The sequence below is a fragment of the Nanorana parkeri genome, unplaced genomic scaffold (assembly GCF_000935625.1).
Source record: "Nanorana parkeri isolate BGI_ZX_2015 unplaced genomic scaffold, ASM93562v1 scaffold425, whole genome shotgun sequence".
Taxonomy (NCBI): domain Eukaryota; kingdom Metazoa; phylum Chordata; class Amphibia; order Anura; family Dicroglossidae; genus Nanorana; species Nanorana parkeri.
The window spans coordinates 741,083-753,253 of record NW_017306693.1 but is presented as its reverse complement, the minus strand read 5'-3'; the positions used below and the strand labels follow the sequence as shown (position 1 = coordinate 753,253).

Sequence of the window (12,171 nt, the reverse complement as noted above, 5' to 3'; positions counted from 1 at the left end):
ACCAATTCAATAAAAACGTAAATAAAGAAACCAGACTTTTAGAAATAAAATCATTAAATTGAGAAAAAAAAATACAAAAGAAAAGTTTTTGACAATTCCTTTAATAAAAAAAAGAAATCCCAGAAATTGATCCACTGCCGTAATCCAAGGGTCAATCACGACAACGCCGACTCAACAACATTAAAAAAAAAAAAACAACGCCCGCTGACCCTGCCTATCTGTTGACATTTGGCCGCAACTGTCAAATCGCTATTGCAAGTCCCGTCCAAATGAAAACAAATGGGCGGAGTCAGCCTTGATGTCAGGGATGCCGGCCCAAAAAGGTGCAGACAGCAGCACACACTGTGAATTTTGGCCGATTCCTCAAAAACCGTCTGCAATTGGCACAGTGTACGGGCACCTTTTGGTAGTTAGCTGAATGACCTCTCTTAGTATTTATGAAGCAGAAGCAGGTAAGAATCCCGTATGTTGCTTACTAATATCTTTGCAATGGATTTCCCCTGAACTGACCCGGGAAGGATTGCTTTGTCTCGGCTGAATTCCATTTAAGATGCCTCCATGCCAAACTTGACTGGTACTCTCCGTAGATATCACGGCTCAACATGAATGAGTGTTTGTGCTGCTGCCCACCAGCCAGCTTGTGCCAATCAGTATCTGATCTGCCATGATAAAAAAAAAAAACTGGACTTCCCAGACCCAGAAAGGTTCCCAGAGGGGCAGGGGTGAACAAATTATTATGGAATTCAGGAGCCAGTCTGGCCAATCCAGGAGCCAGCAGGAGATTTTTCGGAGCTAACTCCACTGACAACCAAAACATTCATTTTTAAGGAGCATTGGCGCCGTGGCCCCTGGACTTTGTCCAGCCCTGCAGAGAGGTTACCCTTGTCTGTTCCATTACAGATCATTATGTACTTTCCATTATATGTATTCCCAGACATCGACTGTAAAATCTGTTCATTTGATGATTTCTCCTTCTATGTAGTTTGCCTTTGAGGCGAATGGATGGGGAGCCACCCTGGCTAATAAACTTGTGAGGTGAGTTGGAGCGTCCATGACTCACATGAACCTGTGCTTTCTCCATGCAGGGCAATGCAGAAGGTTTACTTACAGGGTATGTGAAGCCTGACAATGGACTTCCCTTATTTGGTCCCTTTGGGTCTGTTCAATATACCCCTCTATGTTATGGATTCGAGGAGAGGGGTGGAGTCCAGTAGTCCTATCTTGTTTCTGTTGTCCTGTCACAGTAGGGTGCGTGAGTGTTGTCATCCTAGGACAGGAAAAGTCTTACTGGCAGAATCACCAGGTGAAAATAAAGGAAAAAAATCAAATGCAACCACAGCATGTAATGACTGGTAAGCCGTCCCCCACTGTCTGCAGAGTCAATAGCTACAGACCTCCAAACTTCGTGTGGCCTTCAGATTGGCACAACAACAATGAGTAGAGATCTTCATGGAATGGGTTTCCATGGCCGAGCAGCTGCACCCAAACCTTACATCACCATTAGTGATGGGCTCGGGCGTGTTCGTAGCTCCACGTGGCGAGCCCGCCAGAAGCTGACAGCGAGCAGCGCCAATCACAGGTACTAAGACATGTTCCCGGTCCGCAGCTGCAGAGATTGGGAAATGCCTCAGTGCCTGTGATTGGCGCTGTCAGCTTCCTGGCGGGCTCTGCACGTGGAGCTGCGAACACGCCCTAGCCCATCACTAAACAAAAGCGTGGGATGCAGTGGTGTAAAGCACGCCCGCCCCTGGACTCTAGAGAAGCGGAGACGTGGTCTCTGGAGTGACGAATAGGGTTTCATGGCCATCTTTCACTTACCCACTGCTCCATTCACTGTCACAGAGCAATGAGAGGAAGCCAAGTTTAAGCTCCGAGGTGCATGGGGCTAATAACTCTCTCTACCGCCCAGGCCCTTCCCTATAATAAGGGAGCCTGAGGTGGTCGCACACAGGCGGCATCTCATTAGGAGGGGCAGCCACAGCATCCCAGGTTGCTAAGAGCTCCTAGCAATTGGTGACGCTCTGTCCAGCTTCCCGCCCAACTCAATGACATCATCGGTTGACAGTTTGTTGAGCTGGACTCTCTGGCTGATGTAAATCATATAAGGAACGTCACCAGCACACCAAAAATCCTTTTTACACGAGAGCTTTCGGAGCTGTGCAGGTTTCCGTCATCAGGCTCGTCAATGGCAAGCCTAATGAAGGGATCCTGCGCGGGCCCGAAAGTGCTTGTTTAAACCTGACATGGTTCTGAATAAATGAACATTGGGTGATCCTCAAAAGGATTTTTGGTGTGTTGGTGACGTTCCTTATATAATGTACGGCAAGCGGCGCCATCCACAGTCATTACAAGCGCCCTCCCCCGACAGCTGGGATATCTGGTAAGGAGTGCAACAAGCCTTCTCTACATCTGTGGCTGATGTCCCCCCGAGTGACTGTCACTGAGCTCGGAGGGGCCAGAAAGAGAGCCGATGACAGCGTGGCTCTAACACCGCCGCCTATCTCACCGCATCCGCCAATCTTCCTGCTAGCCTTACATTTGCCTTTTAGGATGCCTATTGGTACCACAAGCCCCTAAAGCTTCAGTGGTGAGCCCCACCATCCATCTTTCCATTGAGATTGCTTCATTGGACACTCACAGTGCTTTCATGGCACAGGGTGGTGGCAGTTGGTGGAGCAAAGCCAAGAATAACAGAGTGACACGAAATCAGAGAGGAGCACTGGAGGAGTTTTCATAGGAGGCATGTTATGGTGTCTACCCTTAGGAAGGGCTTTCAAATGGATTGGATTTAGTTTGCTTCAGATACACCTGACGTGTGTGTGTGTGTGTGTGTGTGTGTGTGTGTTATTCTAAAATGATATATGTAGATAGATAAAAAGAATGAGCAGCATAGATCTGACCCCCAAATGTGACCCCAGTGTCTATAATCATATCTTCTCTTCCCATGACAGGAAGTGTGACGTCCTCAACCGCGGTCTGTCCGGCTACAACACCAGATGGGCAAAGCTCATACTTCCGAAGCTGATCACCAAGTGCTCCGATTCCGAACCGCCTGCCGCAGTCACCATCTTCTTTGGTGCCAATGACGGCTCCCTGAAAGGTAAACCAAGCTGGCCCCGGGGATGTTCAATTCATGTTGTGCCCCTCGAATGATTCATGTGGGGTGATGATCAGCGTCGTATATTATGGTCAATTGTTCTTTGTGAATTTGGGTCTCCCTGTTGTGTATTGGAGCACATAGACTTATTGTTGTACACATTACCTCAGTCAATACTCTGATGGAAGGAGCCCTATCCTGAGGCACATATAGGGGCTGCCATTGCCGATCCCTTTCTGAGAAATGCCAGTTTCCTGGCTGTCGTGTCACAGAACATGCACGCTGTCAGCAGTCCTAGTGAAGGCACGACGCCTAATCCACATATGGCAACCACACAAATCACTTTGTAATTGGCTTTCAGAGTAAGGTGCACAACCACCTGTATCCCTATTGGGGAGATTTCTCTTCACTTCCTGTCCTAGTGCCACAGAGGGCTTTGCTATGGGATGATCTTCATGTCCGCCCTCCATATATTCTAATAGCAAACATGTGCTGTATGGGCAATGCATTTCATGACTTTGCTCCCCACCAGTCTCTCTCCTCCTGCTGCAGAGATTGGGTCCCTCTCACTGGGAAGGTGGACGGAGCTGAGATCCCACTGCTGGGGGTCCAGGGGGGAGAGACTCCATAATCCATACACCATGCAATCCATTATTGCAGCAATCAGTGTACAGACATGATCACATGACGCTCCGAGGCGGCGGCATGATTGATTGTATTCTAGATATTGTGCAGGAACGTCCTTGATTGGTGATTGGAGGATGAAGGATTGTCAGGGACACAACATTCTATATACTCATCGCTCTTCTCTCTCTCCTTCCACAGAGGAGAACCCTCAGCAGCACGTTCCTCTGGACGAGTACACAGACAATCTGAGGACGATGATCCGTTATCTGCAGTCAGTGGACATCACAGCCGACAGAATCATCCTGATCACCCCGCCGCCCATCCACGAGCCCTCCTGGGAGAAGCAGTGCTTTATGAAAGGTATGACACGGCTTCATAGCTTACATCACGGCCATCATGTGACTGGGGGGGGCGTCACCACTGTGTCAGGTGATCAGCATGCAATTTAATTAAAATCCATTATTAACAAAAAACAATCACTGAAAGGAATCATTTCATGATATGATCTGGAGTCATGTATTTGAACCCCCCCCCCAAAACAAATGTCATATACTGCGGCATCCCAGTCTTTAGATGTGGCAGCTGCATTTGTTTTTATTTTTCAGGTTCTTTTTCCTTTATTTTCACCTGGTGATCCTGCCAGTAACACACTTCCTGTTCCAGGGTGACAACGGTCACTGTACTATATCTGTGGTGGAGCAGTGTTGTCATCCGAGGACAGGAAGTGTGTTAAGACTACAGATTGTTGAAAGTGCCTGCTGCGCACCATACGGTGCTATGACCAATGTAGGTACAGTAGGTGCTGGAAGTGACTGCCACAGAGGGTGCCGTGCAGAACCTCAGACCCCGTTCACATCAGGGTGTATCGTGAACGTGCGTTAAACGTGCACAAAAGTGCTCGCTTCAATGTACATTCATGAGACATGCACAAACACAGGAACACACATGCATTGCTATTACTAGGCAATGGCACCCCAAATGTGGTGAAGCAAACGTGGTTTTCCCTGGGCATTCGTACACGTGAGAATGCGCAGGAAAAAAATGTGGAACGCATGTCACCAAATTTGTGACGTACTACTTCTCCATGTTTGTCACATGTCCAGGAACTCCAAAATGCAGATAAATGATTGTTTATTGTAAATAAAGTGAAAACTGCCACGCAGAGTCCACCATATGTGCCGGTGATCTATCTTCACATGTGTTCAGACTTGTCCACCCCTCGTCTATAGGTGCAAAGTAATCCTGAGCCTTGGGGTGCTGGGTTCATACATTAGATTTGGAGGTTAGGTTGTGGTGATGGTAAGTATTGGTTTTTGGATCTGAAATGTACAATACAAGAAGACACGGCGCCGACGCCGGGCCCGTGGTGGCAGATATCGGCGTGCTCGAGGACAGACCTCTTCATTGTTCTCCTGCAGCTATCTGCCTGACTGTGACCAACCTAAGTGTGATTAAGGCTCAGAAGTAGAAACCTCCTGGGACAGTCTGGTGTACGTGGTGTGATCTGATGTGTATATGTCCTCATCTATGCCATCATCCTCCAGGATATAAACTGAATCGGCTGAACTCCATAGCCGGGGAATACGCCAAAGCCTGCGTTCATGTTGGCCAAGAATGCGGCACGGAGGTTCTGGATCTGTGGACGCTAATGCAGGATGGGGGTCAGGTGAGGATTTCATGATTTATTACATTATTATTATTATTATACAGGATTTATATAGCGCCAACAGTTTGCTCAGCGCTTTACAATATAGGGAAGACATTACAATCACAATGCAAGACAAGATGGTGAGGAGGGCCCTGCCCGTGAGGGCTTACAATAATATAATGGAGGGGCAAGTGATACATGAGGAGGTAGCTGTGTGGGGATGAATTGATTGAGAACGTGATGCTTGAGTGCTTAGGTTGCAATCAATGTGTGACATCTTTGTTCTTGGTACACTGTAACCTTTAGAAGTAGATAGAATGTAACCATAAGAAGTGACGTGTTGAGTATTTCCATCTGTCCTGATATTTCATGTCATGTGACCTCAGGACTGCACAGTGTACCTGTCAGATGGGCTTCACTTATCAGACAAAGGGAACGAGTTCCTGGAGTCCAGATTGTGGCCAATCCTGGAGAAGAAGCTCGGCGCTCTCCCCTTCATTTTACCTTATTGGATGGATGTGGACAATAAGAACCCCGAACCCTCATTGTTCCACAACAGCACAGAGAAGAAAGAGCAAAGCTGAACGGATATCCATGCCACCCAGCGCTCCGCTCAGAGCCGAATCAACCTCCCTACCACCCAGCGCTCTGTTCAGAGCCGAATCAACATCCCTACCACCCAGCGCTCCGCTCAAAGCCGAACCGACATCCATACCACCTGGCGCTCCGCCCAGAGCCGAACCGACATCCATACCACCCGGCACTCCGCCCAGAGCCGAACCGACATCCCTACAACCCGGTGCTCCGCCCACAGCCGAACCGACATCCCTACAACCCGGTGCTCCGCTCACAGCTGATACCATCTCTCGTAACACACTGTGCCCCCAATAGACAAGTCCCATGTAGTACATGCAATGCTGGCAGGTTGTGGCGGGAGAGACGCGATCAGCGATGGAACTCTACAAAGAGAAGGGGAGAATTCTGTGAATTTTTCCCTCATTAGATCCTATAATATGACACACGTGTTAGGAAACTAAACTTGCCGTGCTGACTCACATTGAGGAGAACTCTAGATTTAGCACTTTAGGACAGTTTCCATGAAGGTGAAGTTAGGCCCCCTCTGTGACTCCACTTTCTAATGTTACCTCCAGCAATAAAGATGGTCAGACACTGGGCGAGTCCCGCTGACGTTTTAGGTGGAGGCCTACTTTAAGAATCGTACTCTCTGCTTTGAACGTGTGGGCTGGTGAAATATAATTGCACTTAGTGTCTACTGCTGAGAACTCTGACTAAAGGAGACACGAAATATTCAGAACAAGATCCCAAAACCTGGAGTGGCCATATTGGGGGAAGGACTCCTCCCTGTCCTATATTGTCGGATCAGCAGAAATGCCTTGGCTGGAGGTCAGTGGGATGACCTCTCCATCCTTTCTCCTGTCATCTACTCATAAACAAAGCAGGAAATGGCAGGATATTGAAGAATTCACTGGACTTAAAGTAGACCTCCAACCAAGGAAGGTGCCATGTTGGCCTCCATTTGGATTGCAGTTACCATGGTCCTGCACATGTGATCAGCTATGACACCAGCCATTTGGGGACGTGAACATTCGGGTGAGAGCTGAAATGAGCCCAGTGGCATCTTTGACAGTTGCTATACCTTAAAAATAACTGCTTTGGGAGACATTAAATTGGGTAAAGTTCCTTTAAGTATTTTCTGGGATATTGGACAGGAACATTTATTTTACTGGTCTCAGCCTGACCTCCAACAACTGTCATGCTAAGAAGAACATTCTCCAAGTCATACTTTGTGTTGTTCTGAATCCCCAAATCTTGGAAGTAAGCTGGCATGTGATTAAACTAGTAAAAGGCCTGCTCCATGTTTAATAATGAACTCTTGGTGGTGTTTCCCTTTAAGAGCTGTACAATTTCTTGCTGCTAATAAAAGAATCAATCCTCTTGCTGGACATTGATCTGTAGAGACGAGTCGGATTTTTGACAGATTGCATTTATTTCTGTAAAAAATACTGCAGTTGCAAGTCTTGCACACATAAGCACACTTTTTTTTATACTCAAAGTTTAAAAAGTCTGCGTCCTTAGAACACGCTTACAGAGAATTGCCTAAAAATACAAAAGGAACTACAGCCAGAAAAACATCATATAAACCTGAAAGGAATATTTAAGGGGGTCACATTCACAAATCCTTATTCCCTGGCTGCTATTCAACACCTTATTTGGGCGATGCGTGCTAGTTCCATATGAAATAGGCAAACAAAAGCCAGGCAACCACCATTTTTAATAGGTCAATAGTGTCAGCTCCCCTACTCCAGCACCAGGTTACTCTAAAGAGACCCGGTCACTTTACCCATTCAGAGCAAAGAACGGTGCCTCATGATAGCCCCAGCAATGTATACTCATCCGTCGGCGCTCTGTTGCTCCAGCAAGCTGGGCTTCTGGATCTGGGGGGCTGATATGATATCCCCCATGTGACTAAACGTCATATAAACCTGAAAGGAATATTTAAGGGGGTCACATTCACAAAAGCTATCAGGAGCCACCGTTACTCTACCCTAAAGGCTGGTCCACAACACGTCTGTTGAGTTGCGTTTTTCTGCACACAACCGAACATGTATGGTGTGAACAAGGCACAAAGCAAAGTTATTTTTATGCCCCGTGTACCCCCTACATGTGCGGTGGTTTGCAGAACAAAGCAGCTCAATGGCCATGGTATGAACAAGCCCTCAATGAACATGTGGCAGTGTCTCCAACTACTGAGCCAAGGTGAGGGAAGCATCAAAGAGGGTCATGTGCGTTTATTGATCATTGTAGTGCATTGGCACTCAATTCCTAATGTATGGGCTTCCCTAATGCCACGCACAAAGTAACAAGTATCAATGAGCTGCAATGGATCGCTAAAAGGTAAATTGTCCCTCATAGTACTTGTCCATCAATCCTCTTATTACAGCCGAACCATTATTCAGTCACAGTGGTAAGTTTATGGAAGTGCAGAGTGCACTCAATGAATGTCTGATGCAAGCAGATGGCAATACCTGCTCCTTTTATAATACCTTACACACTGTACGGAATACTTCTCTGCCCTGTACCGCTTATGACAATTTTGAGGGTGCAGTTAAAGTGACACTAAACTCAGAGGTTAAATCTTAAAAATACATTCAAGTACCTTAAATGTATCTTATATGTGTATCACTCGGGTGTAGATCCTCCAATCATCTCTGAATTGGTGCTGACACTGCCCTTCCTTCTGGAGGGTGGCTACTTTTGTTCCCCATGGCCCCTGTGTGTGTTGTAAAGTAGTCACCGCTCCAAGCTCACTCCCGTGATAGACTACAATGTTTAGTTTACTAATTTGTATTGAAGTTATAGTCTATCACGGGACTGAGCTTGGAGTGGCGACTACCTTATAATGTACACAGAGACCATGGGGAATAAAAGTCGCCCCCCTCCAGAAAGGACATTGTCGGCACCAATTCAGAGATGATTTGAGGATCTACAGCCGAGTGATACACAAATAAGATACATTTTTGTTAATAGTTAGGGTACTTTAATGTATTTTGAAGATTCAACTCCTGAGTTTAGTGTCACTAAGTATAATTTCAAGTATGCTGCTTGCAATCTACCATAACACAGTGTTCACTGACAAATATCTCACCAACCAAATCACGGACGCAACGCTATAAACAGAAGTGTGTAGATACTTCATCAGACGCCTGAAGAAAATGAGAAACCAGGTTATTTACAGCAGCTGATAAGTCACAGAAGAATGTGGGGGGCTAGTGCACCCAAATAAGCCACTGGTGGCCCACACAACAAATATGTCATATCAGGACAGGTATTTGGCACTTACAAAAGCCATATTATTACATAACAACATTACAGGACAGAAAATTAACCACTCCACAGAGATGTCTAAAGCCTTTGGTCAGTTTTTTTGTTTGGTTCCCCTTCGCTGTTGTATGGTGCTGATCCAGTTTACAGGGCACAGTGTCTCAGTAGAAGCTCCCAAAATGTCCCAATCATATGGCAGATTTTCTGTGTGATTTTTTTTTTGGCAGTTTCTAGCTTATCCAACTTGACTCAAGAAGGCTAAAATTCAGGCACAGTCCCTACACTTACCGTACATCAGTACATGCCTGAAAAAGAATTGTCCCTTTTAGGTTTAGCTATAGTGTAGAAATAACTCATGCTAATTTATATTTGTAAACTTGAGAAAGGCACAAAAGTAGGCAAGTGAAATACAGCCCCTTATCAGAGTTGGCCATTTCGTGGAAGCTGCAGAGGGTGCGGGCACAAGCTACACACAGCAAATATATACTAATGCAGCAAGAGAGGAACCAAAACAAGGTTTCAGGTAAGTAAGTAGGGTCCTTCCTGTCCTGGCCCTTCCCTACTGATACAGAAAGGGTGAAATTACCACTGGAGCAACAAAAGGAACCAGAACCGGGCTACAAATAAGTGGGTAGGGTCTTGTCCTGGCCCTTCTCCACTGATACAGAAAAGGTGAAACTACCCCAGGAGCAAGCGAGGAACCAGAACTGGGGCTTCAAGTAAGTGGGTAGGGTCCTGTCCTGGCTCTTCCCTACTGATACAACAAGGACAAAACTACCCCTTGAGCAAGCAAGGAACCAGAACTGGGCTTCAGGTAAATGGGTACGGTCCTGTCCTGGCTCTTTCCTACTGATACAGAAAGAGTAAAACTACTACTGGAGCAAGCGAGGAACCAGAACTGGGCTTCAAGTAAATGGGTAGGGTCCTGTTCTGGCCCTTCCCTACCGATACAGCAAGGGCGAAACTACCACTGGAGCAAGCGAGGAGCCAGAACTGGGCTTCAGGTAAATGGGTAGGGTCCTGTCCTAGCCCTTCCCTACTGATACAGAAAGAGTAAAACTACCACTGGAGCAAGCGAGGAAGCAGAACTGGGGTTCAGGTAAATGGGTAGGGTCCTGTCCTAGCCCTTCCCTACTGATACAGAAAGGGTGAAATTACCACCGGAGCAACCAAGGAACCAGAACCGTGTTACAAATAAGTGGTTAGGGTCTTGTACTGGCCCTTCCCCAATGATAAAAGGTGAAACTACCACTGGAGCAAGCAAGGAACCAGAACTGGGGCTTCAGCTAAGCAGGTATGGTCCTGTCCAGGGCCCTCCCTACTGAAGGTGAACCTGACTGGAGCAAGTGAGGTACCAGAACTGGGACTAGACATAAGTAGGTAGGGTCATGTCCCATCCCAGACTGTAGTAAGCATGGCACCAAAACACGGACTTCAAGTAAGCATGTAGGGGCCTGTTCCAGCTCTTCCCTACTGATACAGAAAGGGTGAAGGCGCCACTGGAGAAGGGAGGGGAACAGAAATGGGGCTTATAGGTAAGTATGCAGGAGGCCTTTCCTAACCCATTCCTATTCATACAATAAAGGTGCAAGTACCACTGGAGCAATCAAGTCACCGGAATGGGGGCTTCAGGAAAAAAAAACAGGTAGGGGTCCGTCCTGGCCCTTTTCTGCGTGCATCACTGTAAACACCACACCGGTTATCTTTCTACTGAGCAGAGTTAACTGCTGCAATTTCTCTTAGTTGTATAGGTGGCTTATCTAGTGCTGGATAGTGTACTGTATCCTTTTACCTTCTGCTTGATAGGTAGCTCACACTTTACACCTACAACTGAGAAATGTACAGACCAGCTACCCATACCACCACAGGACAGAAATTGCAGCACGCAAGTTACCCAACTATATAGCAAAGTAAAAGGTGGTGTGGGGTGCTCCATATTACAACAATATGGATATGGGTGAAGGAATAAAGGCATACATATGCTTTGCAAAGCCAAGATGCTTTGGTGGTCGTGTTCAGGTAAATGGGTAGGGTCCTGTCCTAGCCCTTCCCTACTGATACAGAAAGGGTGAAATTACCACCGGAGCAACCAAGGAACCAGAACCGTGTTACAAATAAGTGGTTAGGGTCTTGTACTGGCCCTTCCCCAATGATAAAAGGTGAAACTACCACTGGAGCAAGCAAGGAACCAGAACTCGGGCTTCAGCTAAGCAGGTATGGTTATTCCTGAAGGAATAAAGGCATGCATATGCTTTGCAAAGCCAAGATGCTTTGGTGGTCAACCTATGCGTCACTCCTCCAAGGGGCCTGTGTGATTGTACTATTGAGCTGCAGCAGTATGATAGGCTGCTGAACATGAGACTTTTATCCAAGTTTGGTCTCTGGCTTTTTGTCCGTGACTCTTCATCATCAAGAGGGGTGAAAGAGCATACACAGTGCGGTAGTAGTCATATAGTGCAAGGGTAACACAAATAGATTTGGTTTATTACAATTTATAGGGTGCAATAGGCTGAACAGGGCAATTATGTCTCAGACCTGGGTGCGCTTAGTCAAAATCTTTGTATATAAAAAGGGAAACCTATTCTCAGGCCTCTACAATACCAATCAGATACCAGTGATAGATGGTAACAAACCCATTCCACAAACCTGTATAGCCAATTCCAACAGTAATTCAGCCTGGCAAAGCTCCGAACATCTGAATTTCCTAACAAATGCCCAGGTTTGGTTATAAAATCGGAAATATCTACACAGAAACTGGTGCCCCCTGTGATGACAGAGGGCAGGTTAAACATATCATGGAGGTCTTTATTCCAAGAATAAAACCATATAAATATAGACCTTTCTATAAGTCACAACTGTCCTAACACCTTAAATCTCCTACTCATGGCTGTGTTTAAACATAAATAAAAAATTGTATAACATCTTATAATGGCTTCCCTTTACGTTATTGGTTACA

The 12,171-nt window shown here is 46.4% G+C and overlaps 1 protein-coding gene across 1 annotated transcript in view; it reads left to right on the top strand.

Moving 5' to 3' along the window:
- Positions 1-5,986, top strand: part of IAH1 (isoamyl acetate-hydrolyzing esterase 1 homolog) — an 8,266-nt gene extending 2,280 nt beyond the window's left edge. Inside the window, exons 3-7 of the mRNA XM_018560008.1 lie at positions 983-1,035; positions 2,952-3,100; positions 3,923-4,084; positions 5,269-5,390; positions 5,759-5,986. Coding sequence (XP_018415510.1) covers positions 983-1,035; positions 2,952-3,100; positions 3,923-4,084; positions 5,269-5,390; positions 5,759-5,956 — 684 coding nt within the window. The 3' untranslated portion in view covers positions 5,957-5,986. The remainder of the gene's footprint in view (positions 1-982; positions 1,036-2,951; positions 3,101-3,922; positions 4,085-5,268; positions 5,391-5,758) is intronic.
- The last annotated feature ends 6,185 nt before the right edge of the window (positions 5,987-12,171 follow it).